Genomic DNA, 25386 nt, shown 5'->3' on the forward strand with positions numbered 1-25386 from the left:
TTAGGTTAGATTATCAGGTATCATTTAAAAAAAATCCTTGCTTATCACAGTGTTATATATATATATATTTTTTTTTTACAGTGTTATATTTTGAATTGTACCTTTTAAAAACTTTTGGGGAAGTTTTTTTGGGAAAATCAGTATCAGGCTGTTTTACAATCCTCTATTCCCTATTTGAACTTCGCTTGATTCCCATTTTCTGTAAAGGAATCAAAGGTGAATAGACACCGCTTAAAGATTGTTTTGGCCTTTTTGTGTGTGTGTGCATGTGTTTTATTTTTAAATTCTGTGTCTTTTTTTTTTAATGTAGTAAATCATATTGTGTTGGATTACAGAATAGCTGTCTTCCCAATATTAATATTCCCTCAACGAACAGTGAGGACCTGCCATGTTCTAGGCTCTGGATAAGGTGCACAATAGACTGTCTCTCTTTTATTCCAGAAGTTAACAGACTGTGTTGGAAAAAATTCTTAATATTTCTTTTTTCTCTTTAGTCAGCAGGTTCTTGGGAGAAAAACAGGAACAGCATCTGTTCACAAAGTTACGATTAAAATTGATGAGAATGATGTCTCCAAGCCTTTACAGATTTTTCATGATCCTCCTTTGCCAGCTTCTGATTCCAAATTAGTAGAAAGAGCCATGAAGGTAAAAGAACTCAATATATTTCAATATTGGTTTGATTAAATGAATACAGTAATATAACTTACCGTTTATACTTAAACTGTTAGCACAAATCCTTTAAAATACCTAATTGTTCCTAAAACCCTTTATGAAACTTATTTTAAATGAATGTTATGCTTGTACGTTTGTTGTGGTTGTTTTAACATCTAATATAATTTTTAAGATGTTCTTTCAAATTCTGTAATTTAGATCAGATCTATAGTTGCCAGAATGTTAACTGTAGCCTTTAAGTTATCAATACCATTTAAATTTATTTTTTTAATTTTAAGTTTGCGTTCTTTTACTGGTTAACCCTTAATCATTGTGATTCTAAAAGGAAGTATCTTGGAGCACAATAATCTACTCTCGGGCTTTTAAAGTAAAACTGTTTAAATTGCACATACAATTCTGTTCTTGTTTATGCAGATTGATCATTTATCAATAGAAAAACTCCTGATTGACAGTGTCCATGCACGAGCTCATCAGAAGCTCCAGGAACTGAAGGCCATTCTTAGAGGCTTCAATGCCAATGAAAATTGTAGGTTCTTTTAAAATGGCATTTCTGTCTTTCTTTTGTTTAAATTAGTATCCACTTTTATTTTCTGAAGAGTCTTTCTTAATGATTTTTTTCCTGATATACTGATTTTGTTGTAGAGGCTGCATTTTAATTTGTGATCTACCAAGCTTGTCTTAATTTTTCCCTCACTTTCTTCGTTTTCATTTAGCTTGACCTTGTTTTTGAAATGTATGTATATCAACTCTCCTTAAAACTTTTCTTTCCTATTGAAATAGAAGCTATTTTAACATTTTAATATGAGTCTTCTTTTGTTTTTTCTTCTAAAAGGTTAAGGCAGCTTTGCAAATATTTATAATGTATTTATGAAATAATGCCTGTTTGAATGAAGCAAAATATACCCCTTGTCTTTTTAAAAATGTTTTTGAGTTGTTAATACATTAACAGGGTTCAAAATAAGAAATACAGATATGCACACATAGTGAAAAATCTTCTAATTACCTGGTATATTCAGAGCGTATGGGGACGGTCAGTCATTTACAAAGTAAGTGCTTTCCTTCTAGGAATATCGTTTCACGGTATCACAATGAGCATATTTACTATTCCTACCCCAGTTTTTGGCTGTGATTACCTGGTGCCCACAGTATTTTTGCAATCTTAATTTTTCTAATTTTAATTATTTCTAATTTTTCAAAATAGTGAAATTCTAAAATATCATTGGGATTGTAGAAAATTGGGGTTTATGATCTTTTGATAGGCTCTGGTTTACTTTAGTATCATCTGTAAACAAGTCTTAGTAAGTAAAAAGAACCTCAGTATGATTGCCTGGGGGATATTTAAATTACTTTGAAAAATGGACTGAACGTGCGTTTACCTAGGAATAGTTTTGCGTGTTGTTCACGTAAGTTGCGAAGATTTTTCTTTAGCAGCATTTTGTAGAGATGTCACTGCTTGAGTAGCCAAAAGATGTGGGTTCAGCTGCTCTTCTGCTCTTGAACAAGTCACTTAAATTCTTTGGGCCCCATTCTCCTCATCTGTAATTTGAGGATGTTAGTCCAGGCTCTTCCTGGATCTCTTACTGTAGTGGGAGTGTGCTACAGTAGTGGTTTTCAAGCCCTACGAGTCTGTTGAGTCCTCAGTGTTAGAGAAGGGTGCTTTGGAGACTGTTTTGAAGGAAAGGGGAGGTTTCTGCATGTGGGGTTTGGCCCCTCAGCCCTGCTTTAATCAGAACAATTCTGGAAACAAGGACTGCTATAGGAAAAGGTCTGCTGACCCACCATTTTAGGACATATGCTTTAACTGTTTTTTTAAATTCACGTTCATGCATTTATACTCTCATGTAGTCTTACTTGATCTCTTTTGTGATGGGAAAGCATGCTTTAGTCAGATCCTTTGCTGGGACCAGGGACCATAGTCTGTTCTGCGAACCCCTTAGTGCAATTACCCTTAATTAGCTGGCTTTTCTTCCAACTCCTCACTAGAATAAGCCGAGGAAATGAGTAGCTCGGGAGAATGGAGCATTTCAAGGAAGGGCTAGGGGAGTGTACAGATAGCAGGTTTTAGACAGCCCAGGGGGCATTGTGTGGTTTCTTGAGGGTGGGAGATGGGGGATGGGAATGTCTCAGGGGAGGGTAGGCAGGACTCTGGGAGAGCAATTTTAAAAAGGCAGTTCAAGGCACTAAAGGTAACTTGCCCTGCGGCCCCTTCTCATCATCACCTGACTCTAGGAAGCCAGGGTGCTCTCCCTTGGGTTGTGCTCTGTCAGCACCAGATTTGGGGTCTCAAGGTCAGTTCAGAAGCTGTGAACCACACACAGCCATTCCTAATTGGGCTTAGTTGCTTCTCTTCAGTCTTCCCACTTTATATTATTGTGTGTTGGTACATTCCTCATCTTGTCCTCAATAAATAGATAGGGAGAAATGAAAGAGGAGATTTGTATATATTCCTGCTGCAGGAAGAAGTGTGCAGCTCAGTCATTTTGCACGGCCTTTAATTCTCCATAAGTTTCTCCATTCTGGATACACTCCATTAAAACCTGTTGCCTTTAAATGCTTAAGGCCTTATGTATTTTGTTTTCTGTAAAGAAAAATACAGACATCGGCAGCCATAAAATATGTTCAGAGATGTACATCAAAGTATTTTCTGTCTTTTGGACTGTGTTCTCTGTATTCTTCTCTGATGCCCTATCTTTTCAAAAATATTTAATTTTGTTAATTAGATTGAAATTGTAGTTGTCATCCCAATTGTCAGAATTAGGTTTACTCCGTTGCTACACTTTAAAAATAGTTTTGTTTTAAAGAGTACATTCGTATCCCATTAGGAATTAAGACAGTACAGATGTATTTTAAAAATCAGCAGCTCTGCTTCAAATCTCTAAGCACTTTTTAAATTTGTCACACTGGTCTGAATGATAGAATATTGTAAAAGAAATTCCCGTTTGTGCCTTTTTTGTCCTGTTTTTTTGTTTGTTTTAGATGAGTTATGCTGGACCTGCATGTTAAAGATTTGTATGCAAATATGTTAGATATACTTGAAAGCAGTTTGTTTTCCTCTGATTAAATATGTTTCCTGCAATCTTTTTTTTGATTTATTATTTTGTTTGTATAGCTAGTACCAGTGGCAACATCACCTATTTTAATTGTTGCAAATTTATAACAAGAGGTTTTGGTTTGTTTCTTTGGTACATAAATACAGAAAATGTACATTATTGAGCACTTTGCTTTCTAAAGCACCTTTACAAGCTTGTCATTGCTTCTTCCTGAACCCATGGCGTGGACAGGAAGATGTCATTGTCCTTGTTTAACAAAGCAGCACAGAGAAGTCACCCCTGGTGAAGGGCTGGGCCTACGCTACCACTCAGCTCACTCTTCGCCTTTCTCCTGCAGTGTAGCTTTAAAGGACTGCGGTAACCAGAAGAGCATATTCCTTTAGCAGGTCATCAATGTGATGAGCACATGGTGTGCTTTCAGGACTTTGCTCCTTTACTGGATTGTGTTATACCAACTTGTGGGATTAAGGGGAAAGTTAATCGGGCCTGGTGGAAATACCGTGAAACTCTAGAAGGAGTATATTGGCAGCTTTGGGAATTTGTGTTTAGCAGTTGCCTCCGTTCTTATTTCATCTGTGACTTGAAAATGAGGTACATAAGTAACTTGAAAAAATCTTTTCCTTTATAATCAATGTTTAATAGCGTTCAGAGGTTTTTTTAAATACATGGGCCCTAATTGCCAGAAAAACCTCTCTTTATGAAGAATGGCATTAAAAATATTTAGGCCATAAATGAAGTTTATTCTGTTTACCAAACAATATTTTTTTCCCATTATATCAGAAAGAAAATCCTTCAAATTAGCTTATTAGTAATTACTGAGTGAAAGTAAAACTAGAACTCAGCTCACTGATAAGGTTAAATTTTCACGAGCTGTTTTAACCTTCTTAAAGGAATCTTGGAGGGTTTTTTTCTTTGCTGTAGTATTTGAGATGGGTGTGTTTGTTTCAGGTCACCTTGTAGATTACATTCTTCTTTTGAGCTACTAAGTGACATAATATTACTAACCCAGTTTAGCAAAATTATGTTTTTCCTGTAACATTCAGGATCATTCAGTAGTTGGTTCGTTTCTACTCACTGAGAAATATATGTATTTTTTTGAGGGGGTGGATATTCAGATAGAAATATAACTTAATTCTTAACTGTTCAGCTTCCATAGAGACTGCACTTCCAGCTCTTGTTGTTCCCATCTTGGAGCCCTGTGGTAATTCGGAGTGTCTACACATTTTTGTAGATTTGCATTCTGGAATGTTCCAGTTGATGCTTTATGGACTTGGTAAGTTACTAAATGATAGACTCACTCAATGTAAAGAAAAATACTTTTAACAAAAGCAGAATAAAAATTTTTTGCCATTAGGTATTGGGAGAGGTGGTATAAACAGTGTATGGAAAGTAGATATGGAAGGAATAACTCTGGCTGATGCCTATTCCTTGGGGCCCATTTTAACTCTCTTGTACCAGAAGTGAAACTTCCCAGTATGAAGTACATTCATGTTGTTTCTCTTATGTAAAAGTAATAATATTGATGGCTGATCTTTTCTTAGATTAACTATTTTACCACTAATAGTAGGGTGTCATGGAGAAGACTACAATCTAATGTCATTCACAGCTGAAGAACAAATTTATGACAGTATAAACATCTCAGATGACTCAGGGTACAGGATCCTGTAGGAAAGGATTTTTTTTCTGGCTTAAACACAGTAGAAATTGAAGTTTGATTTCTAGCATGTTCTGTTACCAAGTTGGTGTTCTGAAATGATGAAATACTAGGAACTTACTGTTTTTGTATTGCCGATGGAATAGTGTTCTTGAATATATTAGCACATTTGCCATTTGAAATTAATATTAAGCTAGATAGATTGATGAAAAGAAAAGGCTTTCTGGTTATATCGTATGGCTATAAAGAGATTTTTCTATGAACTGCTTATGGAAAACTGGCCTCATTACTTTGAATCACATCACATTTATGATGGCTAAATGATAAGTGACACGTTAGGAAATTGTTGTTTGCTCTTGAAAACTTTATTTAACTGTTTTCTTGATGATTAACACAGTACATACTCATAAGTAGAAAAACTAAACATGTAAAAATGAGAGAAGCAAAAAAATAGTTGCCTGTTGGTAATTATTGTTTTTAGGGGATATATGCTTGTCTTAGCTCAGGGTGCCATAACAGAGAACCACAGAGTGGGTGGCTTAAATAACAGAGACTTATTTTCTCACAGTTTTGGAGGTTTAAAGTATGAGATAAGGTTGCCACCATGGTCAGGTTATGGTGAGAGCTTTCTTCCTGGCTTATAGTCATCAGCCTTCATGCTGTATCCTCACATGGCAGGAAGAGAGAGAGAGCAAGCTCTCTCTGGTGTCTCTTTATAAGGGCACTAATCTTATATGAGGGCCTACCCTCATGACCTTATCTAAACCTCATTATCTCCCAAAGGCTCCACCTCTAAACACTATCACATGAGGAGTTACGGCTTCAACATAAGAATTTGGGGGGGATGCAGTTCAATCCATAGCAATGCTCTTCTAATTTTTTCTATACTTTTTTCTTTAGTTGAACTCATTTTGTATTTTGCTTTTTGCTCAACATTCTATTAATGGCATTTTCTAGTGTCATTAAAAATTCTAAGTGACATTTAGCAAGCTAATCTTCAGCCAACAGATCGTGCTTATGCCAGAGATCATTTGTGTTTAATAAATAAACATTTTAATGGAGTTTTATAATTTTTAAGGTTCTAAGTCTAGTAATACTATGAGTTTGAAATACATACAAATTAATAATATTAACTAATTAGACTAAGAATTTTGGTAATTAAACTATAGGCAAAGAATTAATTCGTGTTGTTACTTGTTCTTCCTGCTAATGTACATTTGCTATTAATTATCTTAACTATAACTCTCCCTAAATGTTAAAGAGGGAAAACAAATTAGGTTAATTTGTGCCTCATGATGCGTTCCGTTTAGTTTTTCTCTGACTCAAAAATAACACTACTTTCTGCCTAAAACAATAATTTTCATTTAAATTTTGGGCTACCTGGATATCTTGTGTCTCATGTAAGCAATTAATAAATGAAGTACTTTATGCTATAGACCAGGCCACACTGGATGACATGGAGAAGTCTGTGAATGATGATATGAAACGGATCATTCCTTGGATTCAGCAACTTAAGTAAGTTTATTTAGTTCAAAACTAAAAATGGAAACTTCTTTTGACAAGGTAATATTTTCTTCTCCATCATTACTCTTGATCACCCACTATCCTTAATGTTTATGACATGAAACTTGAGTACCTTTTGGTACTTAGAATCTAAATTTTCTTGGAATAGGTCCAAGATGGCAGTGCTTTGTATCAAATTCCCCTCTAGAGCAAATATAGGTATGAAGGGCATGACACTCAGCTTTGATTCACTCAGCTTTGACACTCACATTTTCTCCTGTGCAAGCACTCTGCCAAATACTTACACAATGAATTTTATTGTATCTAGTGTTCTTTGCAGTAGAGTCTTATTTGCTTTTATCTGGGATAATCTTCATGGTATGAATCTACCAGCTGACACTTTCAGAGTAGTCATTTCTGCTTCTCTAATACTGTCATTCAGTTTGTCTCAGAATCCTCTGAATGCTTCAGACTGTTAAACTAAATAAAACTGAAAATGGAGCTAGAGATAATTGTGTGAGGTTTCATTACCACCCTGGTACACAAAGGTACCATCATGGCAACTCTAACAGACTCTTTTTAAATCGATAAAACAGAATTCCAAGGGATAAAAATAAATATCAGAGATTAAAACCAAACTGGCAAATGGCGGGGTGGGGGAGTGGGGGTGTGGGGGTGTGGGGCCAGACTGTTCAGTGGGATTTAAATACTTAAATGTTGATAATTCACATCTTGCATAACTTAACGCTTTGGGGCAGTTCCAGCTAGTAGAAATATAACCTAAAACCAGAAAGTCAAGTCCCAAAAGCTTTAAACTTATCAAATGTGTGTACCTATACTTAAACTCACATTATTTATAGGAAAGGTCCCCTGGTTGTCACTTACAGTGGTGCTTCTCAGATGATCTTTGGTGAACGACCAGTTTATCACTAATCTATCATGGGACGTTAAATTTTTTGAAATAACTATTGAAATATAATGTACATATCGTAAAATTCAACTGTTTTAAGTGTACAATTCAGTGACTTGTATTAAATTTACTGAGTTTTGCAACCATAACCACAATCCAGTTTTACAACAATTAGAACATTTCCGCTGCCTCAAAAAGATGCTCATTTACAGTTAATCCCCATTCCCAGCCTCAGCCCCAGGCAACTATGAATCTACTTTCTGTTTTTGTAGATTTTTCTTTTCTGGACATTTCATATAAATGGAATCATAAAGTATGTGGTCTTCTGTGACTGGCTTCTTTCATTTAGCATAATGTTTTGGGATGCATCCATGTTGAAGCATGTACCAGTACTCCATTCCTTTTTATGGCTAACTAACATTCCATTGTATGGCTAGGCCACATTTTATTTATCCATTCATCAGTTGATGGACATTTGGATTGTTTCCACTTTTTTGGCTCTTATGAATAACACAGCTGTGAGTATTCATGTGCAAATATATGGCTGGACTTCTCATTCCACTAGGAATGGAATTACTGGATCATACAGTAAATTTAAGCTTTTAAAGAAGTTGCCATACTAGTTTGCAAAGTAGTTGTGCCATTTTACAGTGACATCAGCAGTGTATGAGGGTTTCCATTTCTCTACATCCTTGTCAGCGCTCATTACTGTCTTTGACAGTGGCCATCCTAGTGAGTGGGACAGGTGTCTGACTGGTTTTTACTTACATTTTCTAGGGACTAATGGTGTTGGGCATCTGTTCATGTGATTACTTTTTTTTATAACGTGCAATGAAAACAAATTCTAGAAAAAAGAATTGAAAAAACATGTTCAAAATATAAGCCTCCATTTTTTTATTAGAGTGAACAGACATAAAATTGCATTTCAGTACGTAAAATCAGAACAAAAAATATAAGGAAAAAATGCAAAATCTATATATTTTTCATTGAAAGTGAACATATACAGACAAGATATTCTTCACTCAAATTTGTTTTTCTTTTTTTTCTTTTTTTATCATCTTTATTGGAGTATAATCGCTTTACAATGGTGTGTTAGTTTTTGCTTTATAACAAAGTGAATCAGTTATACATATACATATGTTCCCATATCTCTTCCCTCTTGCGTCTCCCTTCCTCCCACCCGCCCTATCCCACCCCTCTAGGTGGTCACAAAACACCGAGCTGATCTCCCTGTGCTATGCGGCTGCTTCCCACTAGCTATATTTTACGTTTGGTAGTGTATAGATGTCCATGCCACTCTCACATTTTGTCACAGCTTACCCTTCCCCCTCCCCATATCCTCAAGTCCATTCTCTAGTAGGTCTGTGTCTTTATTCCTGCCTTACCCCTAGGTTCTTCATGACATTTTTTTCCCTTAGATTCCATATATATGTGTAAGCATACGGTATTTGTCTTTCTCTTTCTGACTTACTTCACTCTGTATGACAGACTCTAGGTCCATCCACCCCACAACAAATAACTCAGTTTCGTTTCTTTTTATGGCTGAGGATATTCCATTGTATATATGTGCCACATCTTCTTTATCCATTCATCCGACGATGGACACTTAGGTTGCTTCCGTATCCTGGCTACTGTAAATAGAGCTGCAATGAACATTGTGGTATATAACTCTTACTGAATTATGGTTTTCTCAGGGTATATGCCCAGGAGTGGGATTGCTGGGTCATATGGTAGTTCTATTTGTAGTTGTTTAAGGAACCTCCATACTGTTCTCCATAGTGGCTGTACCAATTCACATTCCCACCAGCAGTGCAAGAGGGTTCCCTTTTCTCCACACCCTCTGCAGCATTTATTGTTTCTAGATTTTTTGATGATGGCCATTCTGACTGGTGTGAGCTGATATCTCATTGTAGTTCTGATTTGCATTTCTCTAATGATTAATGATGTTGAGCATTCTTTCATGTGTTTGTTGGCAATCTGTATATCTTCTTTGGAGAAATGTCTATTTAGGTCTTCTGCCCTTTTTTGGATTGGGTTGTTTGTTTTTTTTGTTATTGAGCTGCATGAGCTGCCTGTAAATTTTGGAGATTAATCCTTTGTCAGTTGCTTCATTTGCAAACATTTTCTCCCATTCTGAGGGTTGTCTTTTCGTCTTGTTTATGGTTTCCTTTGCTGTGCAAAAGCTTTGAAGTTTCATTAGGTCCCATTTGTTTATTTTTGTTTTTATTTCCATTTCTCTAGGAGGTGGGTCAAAAAGGATCTTGCTGTGATTTATGTCATAGAGTGTTCTGCCTGTGTTTTCCTCTAAGAGTTTGATAGTTTCTGGACTTACATTTAGGTCTTTAATCCATTTTGAGCTTATTTTTGTGTATGGTGTTAGGGAGTGTTCTAATCTCATACTTTTATATGTACCTGTCCAGTTTTCCCAGCACCACTTATTGAAGAGGCTGTCCTTTCTCCACTGTATAGTCCTGCCTCCTTTATCAAAGATAAGATGACCACATGTGCGTGGGTTTATCTCTGGGCTTTCTGTGCTGTTCCATTGATCTATATTTCTGTTTTTGTGCCAGTACCATACTGTCTTGATTATTGTAGCTTTGTAGTATAGTCTGAAGTCAGGGAGCCTGATTCCTCCAGCTCTGTTTTTCGTTCTCAAGATTGCTTTGGCTACTCGGGGTCTTTTGTGTTTCCATACAAATTGTGAAATTTTTTGTTCTAGTTCTGTGAAAAATGCCAGTGGTAGTTTGATAGGGATTGCATTGAATCTGTAGATTGCTTTGGGTAGTAGAGTCATTTTCACAATGTTGATTCTTCCAATCCAAGAACATGATATATCTCTCCATCTATTTGTATCATCTTTAATTTCTTTCATCAGTGTCTTATAATTTTCTGCATACAGGTCTTTTGTCTCCTTAGGTAGGTTTATTCCTAGATATTTTATTCTTTTTGTTGCAGTGGTAAATGGGAGTGTTTTCTTGATTTCACTTTCAGATTTTTCGTCATTAGTGTATAGGAATGCCAGAGATTTCTGTGCATTAATTTTGTATCCTACTATTTTACCAAATTCATTGATTAGCTCTAGTAGTTTTCTGGTAGCATCTTTAGGATTCTCTATGTAGAGTAGCACGTCATCTGCAAACAGTGACAGCTTTACTTCTTCTTTTCCGATTTGGATTCCTTTTATTTCCTTTCCTTCTCTGATTGCTGTGGCTAAAACTTCCAAAACTATGTTGAATAAGAGTGGTGAGAGTGGACAGCCTTGTCTTCTCTAGTGGAAGTGGTTTCAGTTTTTCACCATTGAGGACGATGGTGGCTGTGGGTTTGTCATATATGACCTTTATTTTGTTGAGGAAAATTCCCTCTGTGCCTACTTTCTGCAGGGTTTTTATCATAAATGGGTGTTAAATTTTGTCGAAAGTTTTCTCTGCATCTATTGAGATGATCATATGGTTTTCCTCCTTCAGTTTGTTAACATGGTGTATCACGTTGATTGATTTGCGTATGTTGAAGAATCCTTGCATTCCTGTAATAAACTCCCCTTGATCATGGTGTATGATCCTTTTAATGTGCTGTTGGATTCTGTTTGCTAGTATTTTGTTGAGGATTTTTGCATCTGTGTTCATCAGTGATATTGGCCTGTAGTTTTCTTTCTTTGTGACATCCTTGTCTGGTTTTGGTATCAGGGTGATGGTGGCCTCGTAGAATGAGTTTGGGAGTGTTCCTCCCTCTGCTATATTTTGGAAGAGTTTGAGAACGATAGGTGTTAGCTCTTCTCTAAATGTTTGGTAGAATGCGCCTGTGAAGCCATCTGGTCCTGGGCTTTCGTTTGTTGGAACATTTTAATCACAGTTTCAATTTCAGTGCTTGCGATTGGTCTGTTCGTATTTTCAATTTTTTCCTGATTCAGTCTTGGCAGGTTGTGCATTTCTAAGAATTTGTCCATTTCTTCCAGGTTGTCCATTTTATTGGCATAGAGTTGCTTTTAGTAATCTCTCGTGATCTTTTGTATTTCTGCAGTGAAAGTTGTTACTTCTCCGTTTTCATTTCTAATTCTCTTGATTTGAGTCTTCTCCCTTTTTTTCTTGATGAGTCTGGCTAATGGTTTATCAATTTTGTTTCTCTTCTCAAAGAACCAGCTTTTAGTTTTATTGATCTTTGCTGTCGTTTCCTTCATTTCTTTTTCATTTATTTCTGATCTCCTCTTTATGATTTCTTTCCTTCTGCTAACTTTGGGGGTTTTTTGTTCTTCTTTCTCTAATTGCTTTCGGTTCAAGGTTAGGTTGTTTATTCGAGATGTTTCCTGTTTCTTAAGGTAGGATTGTATTGCTCTAAACTTCCCTCTTAGAACTGCTTTTGCTGCATCCCATAGGTTTTGGGTCGTCGTGTCTCCATTGTCATTTGTTTCTAGGTATTTTTTGATTTCCTCTTTGACTTCTTCAGTGATCACTTCGTTATTAAGTAGTGTATTGTTTAGCCTCCAATGTGCTTGTATTTTTTACAGATCTTTTCCTGTAATTGATATCTAGTCTCATAGCGTTGTGGTCAGAAAAGATACTTGATACGATTTCAGTTTTCTTAAATGTACCGAGGCTTGATTTGTGACCCAAGATATGATCTATCCTGGAGAATGTTCCATGAGCACTTGAGAAAAATGTATATTCTGTTGTTTTTGGATGGAATGTCCTACAAATATCAATTAAGTCCATCTTGTTTAATGTATCATTTACAGCTTGTGTTTCCTTATTTATTTTCATTTTGGATGATCTGTCCATTGGTGAAAGTGGGGTGTTAAAGTCCCTTACTATGAATGTGTTACTGTCAATTTCCCCTTTTATGGCTGTTAGTATTTGCCTTATGTATTGAGGTGCTCCTATGTTGGGTGCATAAATATTTACAATTGTTATATCTTCTTCTTGGATCGATCCCTTGATCATTATGTAGTGTCCTTCTTCGTCTCTTCTAATAGTTTTTATTTTCAAGTATTTTGTCTGATATGAGAATTGCTACTCCAGCTTTCTTTTGGTTTCCATTTGCATGGAATATCTTTTTCCATCCCCTCACTTTCAGTCTGTATGTGTCTCTAGGTCTGAAGTGGGTCTCTTGTAGACAGCATATATGTGGGTCTTGTTTTTGTATCCATTCAGCCAGTCTGTGTCTTTTGGTGGGAGCATTTAATCCATTTCCATTTAAGGTAATTATCGGTATGTACGCTCCTATTCCCATTTTCTTAATTGCTTTCGGTTCGTTTTTGTAGGTCTTTTCCTTCTCTTGTGTTTCTTGCCTAGAGAAGATCCTTTAGCATTTGTTGTAAAGGTGGTTTGGTGGTGCTGAACTCTCTCAGCTTTTGCTTGTCTGTAAAGGTTTTAATTTCTCCATCAAATCTGAATGAGATCCTTGCTGGGTAGAGTAATCTTGCTTGTAGGTTTTTCTCCTTCATCACTTTAAATATGTCCTGCCAGTCCCTTCTGGCTTGCAGAGTTTCTGCTGAAAGATCAGCTGTTAACCTTATGGGGATTCCCTTGTGTGTTATTTGTTGTTTTTCCCTTGCTGCTTTTAATATGTTTTCTTTGTATTTAATTTTTGACAGTTTGATTAATAGGTGTCTTGGCGTATTTCTCCTTGGATTTATCCTGTATGGGACTCTCTGTGCTTCCTGAACTTGATTAACTATTTCCTTTCCCATATTAGGGAAGTTTTCAACTATAATCTCTTCAAATATTTTCTCAGTCCCTTTCTTTTTCTCTTCTTGTTCTGGAACCCCTATAATTCGAATGTTGGTGTGTTTAATGTTGTCCCAGAGGTCTCTGAGACTGTCGTTAGTTCTTTTCATTCTTTTTTCTTTATTCTGCTCTGCAGTAGTTATTTCCACTATTTTATCTTCCAGGTCACTTATCCGTTCTTCTGCCTGAGTTATTCTGCTATTGATCCCTTCTAGAGGATTTTTAATTTCATTTATTGTGTTGTTCATCATTGCTTGTTTCATCTTTAGTTCTTCTAGGTCCTTGTTAAATGTTTCTTGCATTTTGTCTATTCTATTTCCAAGATTTTGGATCATCTTTACTATCATCATTCTGAATTCTTTTTCAGGTAGACTGCCTCTTTCCTCTTCATTTGTTAGGTCTGGTGGGTTTTTATCTTGCTCCTTCATCTGCTGTGTGTTTTTCTGTCTTCTCAGTTTGCTTATCTTACTGTGTTTGGGGTCTCCTTTGCGCAGGCTGCAGGTTCGTAGTTCCCGTTGTTTTTGGTGTCTGTCCCCAGTGGCTAAAGTTGGTTCAGTGGGTTGTGTAGGTTTCCTGGTGGAGGGGACTAGTGCCTGTGTTCTGGTGGATGAGGCTGGATCTTGTCTTTCTGGTGGGCAGGTCCACCTCTGGTGGTGTGTTTTGGGGTGTCTGTGGACTTACTATGATTGTAGGCAGCCTCTCTGCTAATGGGTGGGGTTGTGTTCCTGTCTTGCTAGTTGTTTGGCATGGGGTGTCCAGCACTGTAGTTTGCTGGTCGTTGAGTGAAGCTGGGTGCTGGTGTTGGGATGCAGATCTCTGGGAGATTTTCACCATTTGATATTATGTGGAGCTGGGAGGTCTCTCGTTGACCAGTGCCCTGAAGTTGGCTCTCCCACCTCAGAGGCACAGCACTGACTCCTGGCTGCAGCACCAAGAGCCTTTCATCCGCACAGCTCAGAATACAAGGGAGAAAAAGTAGAAAGAAAGAAAGAGGATAAAAGAAAATAAAGTAAGATAAAAGAAAGTTATTAAAATAAAAATTATCAAGAAAAAAACTTTTTAAAAAGTTAAAAAAAAAAAAAAAACGGACGCACAGAACCTTAGGACAAATGGTGAAAGCAAATCTATACAGACAGGGCTTCCCTGGTGGCACAGTGGTTGAGAGTCCGCCTGCCGATGTAGGGGACACAGGTTCGTGTCCCAGTCCGTGAAGATCCCACATGCAGCAGAGCGGCTGGGCCCGTGAGCCATGGCCACTGAGACTGCGTGTCCGGAGCCTGTGCTCCGCAACGGGAGAGGCCACAACAGTGAGAGGCCTGCGTACCGCAGAAAAAAAAAAAAGCTATACAGACAAAATCTCACACAGAAGCATACACATACACACTCACCAAAAGAGGAAAAGGGGAAAAACATAATAAATCTTGCTCTCAAAGTCCACCTCCTCAATTTGGGATGATTCTTTGTCTATTCAGGTATTCAACAGATGCAGGGTACATCAGGTTGATTGTGGAGATTTAATCCCCTGCTCCTGAGGCTGTTGGGAGAGATTTCCCTTTCTCTTCTTTGTTCTCACAGGTCCCGGGGTTCAGCTTCGGATTTGGCCCCGCCTCTGCGTGTAGGTCGCCTGAAGGCTTCTGTTCTTCACTCAGACAGGACGGGGTTAAAGGAGCAGCCGATTCAGGGGCTCTGGCTCACTCAGGCCGGGGGGAGGGAGGGGTACGGATGCAGGGCGAGCCTGCGGAGTCAGAGGCCAGCGTGTCCAGCCTGAGGGTGCCGTGTGTTTTCCCAGGGAAGTTGTCCTTGGATCTCGGGACCCTGGCAGTGGCGGGCTGCAGAAGCTCCCGAGAGGGGAGCTGTGGATAGTGACCTGTGCTCGCACACAGGCTTCTTGGTGGCGGCAGCAGCGGCCTTAGCCTCTCATGCCCGTCTCTGGGGCCCGTGCTGTTAGCCGCGGCTCGCACCCGTCTCTGGAGTTCCTTTAAGCAGCGCTCTTAATCCGCTCTCCTCGTGTACCAGGAAACAAAGAGGGAAGAAAAAGTCTCTTGCCTCTTCGGCAGCTCCAGACTTTTTCCCGGACTCTCTCCCGGCTAGCTGTACTAGCCCCTTTCAGGCTGTGTTCACGCCGCCAGCCCTCTCCCTGCGCTCTGACCGAAGCCCGAGCCTCAGCTCCCAGCCCCCCCGCCCCAGCGGGTGAGCAGACGAGCCTCTCGGGCTGGTGAGTGCCGGTCGGCACTGATCCTCTGTGCGGGAATCTCTCTGCTTTGCCCTCCGCACCCCTGTGGCTGCGCTCTCCTCCGGGGCCCCGAAGCTCCCCCGCTTCCGCAGTCTCCGCCCACGAAGGGGCTGCCTAGTGTGTGGAAACCTTTCCTCCTTCACAGCTCCCTCCCACTGGTGCAGGTCCCATCCCTATTCTTTTGTCTCTGTTTATTCTTTTTTCTTTTGCCTTAACCAGGTACGTGGGGAGTTTCTTGCCTTTTGGGAGGTCTGAGGTCTTCTGCCAGCATTCAGTAGGTGTTCTGTAGGAGTTGTTGCACGTGTAGATGTATTTCTGATGTATCTGTGGGGAGGAAGGTGATCTCCAAGTCTTACTCTTCCGTCATCTTCCGCCCGTAACTCACTCAAATTTTTTTTTTTCCTTCTACAAAGTGGTAATAAAAAAGTTGAGTGAGGGCTTCCCTGGTGGCGCAGTGGTTGAGAGTCCACCTGCCGATGCAGGGGACACGGGTTCGTGTCCCGGTCCGGGAAGATCGCACATGCCGCAGAGTGGCTGGGCCCTTGAGCCATGGCCGCTGAGCCTGCGCCTCAGGAACGGGAGAGGCCACAACAGTGAGAGGCCTGCGTACCGCAAAAAAAAAAAAAGTTTAGTGAAATAGCAATCCCATATATGCTTTGAAAGAATATCTTGTACGTATTATTCACACATTTATAATTTATGTATATTACATTTGTAATAGATTTAGATTTTTAATGTGGCAAATGAGCTTGTTTCTGGCTTGTTGTAATTAATCTCGGTTGGATTGATGATGACGAAAATCACAGGAGGTAATGTGTATCTCAGGTGTTTCCATGGTTTTTTTAAACATAACATCCATAGTAGAGATACCAGTCTCACAAAGGTATGTTGATGAGAGTGGAAGTAGAGATCTGAAAGCAGTTTTTGCAAGTTCAGAATATTCGTTTTTAACTGTCACCCAGAGTGAGGCAAGTATTGGTGTATTTTAAAAATTTATTTTCACTGTTTTATTAATAGTTGTGGCAATTGATCCTGTGAAGCTGTAGTTAAATTTGGTTTTCAGGGTGAAAAAGCAGTTTCCAGATTCTATACATTTTGGGGGGGTAATAGTTGACAAAGTGCCCTTAAAATATTATATTATTCAATATGGTTTTACTGCACATGACTAGTACATGTTTTGTATCACATGCGGCTCACCACAACAATGCAACAACATCCAAACTGGTCCGTGCCCTGTTATGCAAGGCAAGCCTAGTGATCGTGATCTTGGATGTTGTGGCACTGTTAATGTTGCTATGAAAAGCTTCTGTATTTGTATTCTTATTTTTTGAGTTGTCTCATTGTGGATCAGTGAGAGTTTGTGTGCCAATCATTTTATCCCTTTTTCACATATTATATGGTATCCTAGCCTCAAGGATAGACAGTCAGATAAAAGGAATAAGAGGAGTACTGTAGTAGAAGCATCAAAGTGAAATCTGGTGGCTTAACTGAGAGAGCGGGCAAGAAGGTAAGCAACACTTACTGGCACCTGCTAGGCATATCTGTCACTTTATATGCACAGTATAAAAACTGGGACTGAATATCTCCAGTGATACCAGAAAACTGAGATACTTTTATACTTACTGTTTGTTGTTCTATTTTGTTTTATAAACACTTCAGGCATTTTATAAAAGATGTTGAGATTAGTTTGTGCTGTCTTATAAAGCATAGGAAATCTTTCATCTCCTCTAGTAAACTGATACAGTGTCTCAGCCTTAATACTAGTTAATTCTACCTTATTAATTAAAATCCATTCACACTGCAGTTTAAACTCCTTAAACTAGAACTAGAACTAACAGTCCAGTACAAAACTAGAGGAATGATTCATCATTATGGTCATGTGTCCTTTTACTAGTTCAGTTAAATTTCATATTAATTGGTTTCTTAGTGGTCTTTAATCTATTTATAAATCAGTAGCACACAGTTAATCAGAAAAGTCTATGATTTTGTGATTTGGATTATCTCTTTTAAGGTTTTGGCTTGGACAACAGCGTTGCAAACAATCTATAAAGCACTTGCCTACAATAAGCAGTGAAACATTGCAGCTGTCCAATTATTCAACCCATCCTATTGGAAACCTTTCTAAGAATAAGCTGTTCATTAAACTTACCCGTCTTCCACAATACTACATTGTAAGTATGCAAAGGGGTGATTTGGGTGATCGAGTTCAGTAATTCTATTAGTATCTTGAATAATTTGTTTGGTTTAACTTGCAAATGTATTTTATTGGATATTTGAATTTTGTATGGTGATTCTCAACCCAGGAGAGGGGAGAGAGATGGTAGGGATGAGGGAGAGAGGAAAATCATGTCTGTAAGAAATTATATAATGATTAGGCAGGGTTGGTGAATATAAGGTATGCCCCTATCCCTCACCCTAGGATCTCTCCTGTAGTGAGGCCTAGTTTCTGCTTGGAATGAGGCATCTCTGTGTAAGAAAAAATTTGAAAGCAACTACTGTGAAGGTTTGGAGATGTTTTGGTGTCAGATAAACTTGTTTGGCTTTAATCAAATGTTAACTTGCATAACGCTGCCTTTTAAATATGGCTGACTAAAGTAGCTTTATTTTCTCATCCTTAATTGATTGAAGGCATATATATCCATTTTATTGATTGCATGTACCTTTCAGTACACTGTAAAACCCTCATTCCTTTTACACTCCAAATGTTTTCTAGTAGTTTCTTTGAGATCATTGAATTGGTTAAAATTTGAAAGAGTTTGAAATATGGACTCATATATTTTATAAATATATTTCCTGCTTGTAGAAATTTTTGTGTCTGCCAAGTAGATATTTCTAGATAAGATTCTAAGGTGTTTGAAACCACTTAATTCAGGATTGTTGGTTGAAGGTAATGGGAGTGAATTTTTTTTAAGGTTTTAAGCTGTACTTTTAAAAGATACTGTCATAAAACGGTAGCCTGATATATCTTAAGTTAGGGTTACGTATGTCGATGAATAAGTTTGTCATTGATGTGAAGTTCACTTTTTTCTGAATTCTAAAATACCAGCTGTGGGACTAGATCTGGCACGTGACAGAGGGTTGTTGTTTCAGTTCTCTGTGAGCTGCCCGGCCTACATATGAAATGATATACATAATAATCAAACCTATGAACACACAAAGATCTTTTGTACCCAGCCACACACAGAATTAAATGGTTATGATTTATTACTTTCTGACCTTATTTAGTATCAACAAAAAGCCAGGCTTTACGCTTCAGTGACTAGTGATTTACTATAAAGCAATAATTTGTTTCTCATGGTTTAGACCAAAACTGAATGTATACTACTCTTCATCCTTCATCTTTCTCACTTAAGGATGATACGTTCATAGTAGTGGGAAGAACTACCATGGACATTAAGAACAGAGGAAAGTCTTCCTGCCTTTAAATGTCTTTCTGCTATTTTACTTTTGCCAGCTGTATTGAGATATAATTTATATACAGTAAAAATTCAGATGTTTTAGTGTCTGAAGTTTAAAAAATGCATACAGTTTTGTAACTGCCATCATCCCCCGGAACTCCCGCATGCTCTCCTCTATAATCAGACCCTCCCCCCACTCTCATCTAGTGACCATGGACCTGTTTTCTGTCTCTGTAGATTTGCCTTTCAGTTTCGTTTCTTTCACTCAGCATAATGCCTTTGATTTTCATCCATATCGTTGTATATATGATAGTTCATGCTTTTTATTGCTGAGTAGTATTCCATGGTATGGATGTATCACAGTTTGTTTGACCAGCCTCTCATTGAAGGCCATCTGGGTTGTTTCCAGTTTGGGGCAATTGTGAATAAAGCCGCTATAAGCCTTTGCATATAGATTTTTTTGTGAACATGAGTTTTCTTTTGGATAAGTAACTAAAGGTGGGATTGTTGGGTCATACACTAAGTGTATGTTTAGCTTTATAAGAAGCTGCCAAACTGTTTTCCAAAGTGGCCAGACCAGGGCTTCCCTGGTGGCGCAGTGGTTGGGGGTCCGCCTGCCGATGCAGGGGACACGGGTTCGTGCCCTGGTCCGGGAAGATCCCACATGGCGTGGAGCGGCTGGGCCCGTGAGCCATGGCTGCTGAGCCTGTGCGTCCGGAGCCTGTGCTCCGCAACGGGAGAGGCCACAACAGTGAGAGGCCCGCGTACCGCAAAACAAACAAACAAACAAAAAAAACAAAGTGGCCAGACCATTTTGCATTCCTGCCAGCAATACATGAGAGTTCTAGTTGCTCTGCAATTCTTGCCAGCACTTGGTATTGTGATTTTTTTTTTTAAAAAGTTAGCTATTCGGGACTTCCCTGGTGGCTCAGTGGTTAAGACACAGGTTCGAGCCCTGGTCTGGGAGGATCCCACATGCTGCGGAGCAACTAAGCCCGTGAGCCACAACTGCTGAGCCTGCGCTCTAGAGCCCATGAGCCACGGCTACTGAGCCCGCGTGCCATAACTACTGGAGCCCGTGCTCCACAACAAGAGAAGCCACCGCAATGAGAAGCCCGCACACCACAACGAAGAGAAGCCCCCGTTCGCCACAACTAGAGAAAGCCCGCGTGCAGCAACGAAGACCCAACGCAGCCAAAAATAAATAAATAACTTAATAAGTTAAAAAAACCCATAAACCACAACAGTAATTTCTTTAAAAAAAATGTTATCCGTTCTGATGGATGTGTAGTGGTATCTTATTGTAGCCTTAATTTATGCTGCCCTGATGGCTGATGATGTTGAATATCATTTCATGTGCTGATTTGCCATCCGTATAGCTTTAGTGAAGTTCCATTTTACTTTTAATCCTTCCATTTCCTCAGGTGCCTCAGCGTTTATGCTTACGTGTTGACCAAACAATTTCCTGAAGAGAGTGTGTGGGGAGGAGGAGGTGGAGAGAAGGGAGGCAGGAACAGAGACATAAAAGTATGTGTTGGTCAAGAGCCTTGTCCAATGGCATTCATTTCTCTCACTTCTTAAAGTATTTAGGGGACTTTTCTTAAGTTTTAGGTAGACCTTGAAAATAGTAAGCTGTTATAGTGAGTAAGAGCAAGGTCTCTGGATCCAGACTTCTAGGATCAAAACATATCACTTCTCAGCTCTGAGACCTTGGGCAATTAACCTAACTTTTTTGTGCCTCAGTTTCTTTATCAGAAAAATGAAGATAAGAATCCCTACTTCATAGAGTTTTTAGGAGGATTAAATGTGTTAACATCTGTCAAGTACTTAGGACAGTACGTGGCACACAGTAAGCTCTATATCAGAGTTAACTACTGTTGATGTTATTTTCCTCACAGTGACTGTATATTTCAGTTGAAAAATCAGAGTTTATTTTTATATGCTTCCAAGTATGAGAGGTAGTTGTCATTTTTCCTCTGCCATAAGAGTGGAATTCTTAGGCTGTTTCATTGGTTAAGAGAGACAGCAGGGCAATTTATAATAGATACTATTCTAGAAAATCTAGAAGACCTGCTGGACTTAAGCAGAAAATGTTTTCAATTTATAAGCTAAGGTATGAATTCAAGAACACTTAATGCTGATAGTCTAAATGTTCCATTTGCTCTAGTTTATGGTTGCATTTACTTTTATCATTGTTCTTTAGCCTGATCTATTTTTTTAGAAAACAAATTACATATTTAATTGCAGTGCCTTTTTTTTTTTGAGATCATGACTGATTTGTCCTTGTTTAAAGAAAAAAGGCATCCACATTAGGTATATAATTCTGAGCCCTACTTGATATAAGGAGGAAAATATCCAACACTTATCAGTTATGTCTCTGAGACTCATTTCTGATTTGGGGCCTTTTTAGGTTGTGGAGATGTTGGAAGTTCCCAATAAACCCACACAGCTGTCATACAAGTACTACTTCATGTCTGTGAATGCTGCAGATCGTGAAGACAGCCCTGTCGTGGCCCTCCTGCTGCAGCAGTTCAAGGAAAACATCCAGGAATTAGTTTATCGTACAAAAAACGGGAAACAGCCTAGAAGCAGTACCAAGCGCAAGGTATGATCACATACAGAAATGAGCACAGGGTTTGCGTGTATGAACTTTGCTGTGCTCTTTAACCATTTTTAAATGGGAAAGAATTTGGTATGGTTTTTAAGAGACTGAGCAGCAATAAGGTTTAGGTAACAAATGTCTATGTATTCTTGCAAATGTTTCTCTCTTAATTAATAATTATATACCATTTTCCAAAAGACAGCTTGTTAAATACATAATATTTACTACTAAATTTCCAGCGTTTAGGTCAATATTTGCTCAGTAAATATTTGTTGAATGAATTAACATTTGTTTTGGTTAACCTTGACTTTTGTTATAGTAGTACAACTGCCTTAACTAATTGCATCACATGTACTTTTTTTTACCCACTTGTGTTCTTTACTTAAATTCTAGTTGTCTGATGATCTGTGTCCAGTAGAACCCAAGAAAACCAAACGATCAGGAGAAATGTGTGCCTTCAATAAAGTTCTAGCTCACTTTGTTGCTATGTGTGATACAAATATGCCATTTGTAGGACTTCGGTTGGAGGTAATTTGGGGTACTCTAAGTAATTTTTAAATGCCTTGCTAAAGCTACATGAATTCCATTAGAACCAGATGGTTGTGATCACTTGTATATTTTGGGAGGGGTGGGGTTGAAATCACAGCATCTCATGGTATACATGCAAAACATGACTTAAATTATTTCATCTCTCTGGTTCCAAATTGTGGGCCTTCTGTTCTTTGTGGAAATGGAAAGTAAATTCTTCTAGTTTAAAAAAAAAAAAGACAACTTTTGAGAATTAACATCTTACTTGTATACCTCTTAGGAGCATTATTTACCCTTTTAGAGATGGGTAGTTGATAAAGGGGTGGCTCATTTTTCAGTGGGTGAAGCTGTACATATTGCTCACTAATAAAATTGGGTTCCTTCCTGAGAAGCAGGTCAGAAAGAATATTAAACTAAATTTTTACTCTTTTCCTATGGAAGAAGCAATAGACTTATGCAGAGTTAGTGTCTTTCAAGAGTACACAATCGTGATATCCAGCATGATCCCCAAACATGAAAGTAAAGGGAGGTAACAGAACCTGCATTTTTGTATTTCCAAAAAGGGCTTTGGCCAAGGATTGGCAGCCCTTAAAAGTAACACATCAAAACCTTAATTATTTCCCTCCAGTTTAAAGTTTTACTTTCTGTGCGACTCCTCCCCTCTGTAAATTTTGGGGAATGAAGAAGAGACCTAGAAACATGGAAATGGATTATTTCAGTTGGGCTGATGATGGTGGTCTTGGGAAGACTTGTTGAAAACATTTTGATTCTTTAGAGCAGGAATCAACAGACTTTTTCTATAAAGGGCCAGATGGTAAACATTTTAAGCCTTTGTGGGTCATAGTCTTTTATTACAGCTTTTCAAATCTGCTGTTGTAGTGTGAGCCAGCCATAGTTGATATTTAAACAAATGAGTGTGGCTGTGTTCCAGCAAAACTTTATTTACCAAAACAGGCAGTGGCTGGATTTGGCCCATGAGCTGTTGTATGCCAACCGCTGCTTTATAGGGTTTTGGGATCTGAAGGCCGAGAATAAGGTGTGAAATTGTGAGGAGCAGCAGTAGCCCAGAAAATCCAAGCCCAGAAATAGGCTAAAGTAGATACTTATGTCCACAACGTCCCCGCTGCTAGAACTGTAAGCTTGACGGATGTCCTCTTGTCTGGGAACTGGCCAAAGCTCCAAAACTGTGCGGTGTCCGTGCTTGTATCTACTTAACTGTGGTGTTGGGCTTTTTCATCGTGCCATGTGGATTGGTTACATGAATGTCATTCAGTTACTCCCTTGCAGTGGGAAGGGAGGCTACATGATGCCCAGGGGCAGTGTAATGCCTCATTCATTGTCTGCTGTCTTCCCCATTACCCACAGGCTAGAAGTTGCAAAAGCTTGTGTCTTCGTAGTGTCCCTATAGACACCTGTAGGCATATGGCCTCTGTCCCCCTTCCCTGTGCTCCTATACCTGTTGCACACATAGGCCATGTAACATTCTGTAGTAGTCTACTGAACTCAGTCAAGCTCTTAAAAACTTAACTTTTTCTTCTCTCAATGAAAAAGATATGTTAAAGGTAAAAGCAAGCACATTTTCTGCTTAAAGTAATTTATATTAAGATGTGAATAACTAAATCTAGTCTTACCAGGAATGTTTATATTTCTGATCCATAGAAGAGAAGCCCTCCCACACTTTGCTTCCTTTTGAATCTGGACCCCTCCTGCCTATTTGGTCAGCAGCTATTTTCCTAAACCTCTGCTCTTCCCAGGCCCAAAGAGCAGGGCTCAGTGAAATGCTTAGGGCTGCTTTAAATCCTTTCTGGAACAAGGTGGGTATAAATAAATAAATACTCTGTCAGAGAAGACCTGGGAATATGTGCTGAAGGCAAGCATTTCTTTGCTAGATCAGATGACTTCCTGGCATACCCAAATAACCTGTAGTTCCACTGATAAGGTCTCAGGCACTATCCCTGCATTTATCTTTTTAACTCATTTACTGAATCCTCCAATTGGGAATGATATCTCACTGGGTAAATGCATAAAGTGGAAATCTTTTCTTCTTGGGTTTCACGGAGGAAATAGTTGTTAAAAATAAAAATGTATTCCAGAAAAGTTATAAACGGAAAAATATTGTTTGTGATTAAATATGAGATGTGGCTATGACTCGAACTTTGTTTTCAAACAAACATAATTGAATCACACAAGAAAACCAGCCTTATTTGGTTTCCCAGGAAATCGGATGATGGGGGCACAATGCTCATGCCTAATACGTTGTCACTTTGGGACAGAGTGACCCTAGTACAGATGCCATGAGAATAGAGACAGTAGTACTTAGAAAAGGTAGTTTCCTTTGTAAAATTGGTGGTCTGACATAACTGTGCTTTTCTGTTTTCAGCTGTCCAATCTGGAGATTCCACATCAAGGAGTGCAAATGGAAGGTGATGGCTTCAGTCATGCGATTCGCTTATTGAAGTAAGTCCCTGTCACGTGTCTGACTTGGTGCCACACACTGCAGCCACACTGCCAGTGCTGCCCCTCTCCTTCCGTGAGTCAGCATAAAGCCGAGTTCAGAACCTGCGGATGTCACAGATTTCTGCATGGAATTACTAGTCTGGGGGAGCGTTCGTTCTCTTTCACCTGCCAAGTGGAGATCCAGCAGCACTTGGTATTTTAGGATGTCTTTCCTCTGGCTTATCTTTCATTCATTCAACAGGTGTTTACTGAGTGTGAGTATGTGTCAGCCTTGAATTCTGAAAGGGCCCTTCAGGATGCTGTGGGTTCACATAGCAGGGGGATCTGGGCCAGTTCAGAAGTCAGGAAGGGTATCCCTGAGGAAGTACCAGTTGTACGTAGACTGAAGGAGAGGTGAGAATTAGCCAGAGGAAAGGGAGCTAGAATGGGAGTGGGCACCCCTAACCAGAAGGAATAACTGCGAAAATGAAGGCTTAGAGGGAAGAGAAAGCTCGGCATCCTGGAACTGAAGGAAGTTGGGCGTGGCAGGAGTTAGGAGAGATGAACCTAGAGACGTGAGCAGGAAGGGGTCAGATCCTGTAGGGTCTTTGTAAGTGTCCTTAAGGAATTTAGACTTTACCACAATGGCAGTGAGAAGCCATCAGATGATTTTAAGCAGA

The 25386-nt window shown here is 38.9% G+C and overlaps 1 protein-coding gene across 6 annotated transcripts in view; it reads left to right on the top strand.

Annotated features, from left to right (window-relative positions):
- The window catches only part of MED14 (mediator complex subunit 14), a 77045-nt gene that overhangs the window by 16928 nt on the left and 34731 nt on the right, over positions 1-25386 (top strand). For all 6 annotated transcript variants that reach the window (XM_089904616.1, XM_089904615.1, XM_022556320.2 and 3 more), the window contains 8 exons: positions 495-645; positions 1087-1198; positions 4870-4995; positions 6813-6891; positions 17754-17913; positions 21551-21745; positions 22136-22270; positions 24651-24727. In XM_089904616.1, the coding sequence (XP_089760742.1) occupies positions 495-645; positions 1087-1198; positions 4870-4995; positions 6813-6891; positions 17754-17913; positions 21551-21745; positions 22136-22270; positions 24651-24727 (1035 nt within the window). The remainder of the gene's footprint in view (positions 1-494; positions 646-1086; positions 1199-4869; positions 4996-6812; positions 6892-17753; positions 17914-21550; positions 21746-22135; positions 22271-24650; positions 24728-25386) is intronic.

Source organism: Delphinapterus leucas, chromosome X (genome assembly GCF_059928025.1).
Source record: "Delphinapterus leucas isolate spDelLeu-1000000601 "Yukka" chromosome X, BTC_Dleu_Yukka2, whole genome shotgun sequence".
NCBI classification, from domain to species: Eukaryota; Metazoa; Chordata; class Mammalia; order Artiodactyla; family Monodontidae; genus Delphinapterus; species Delphinapterus leucas.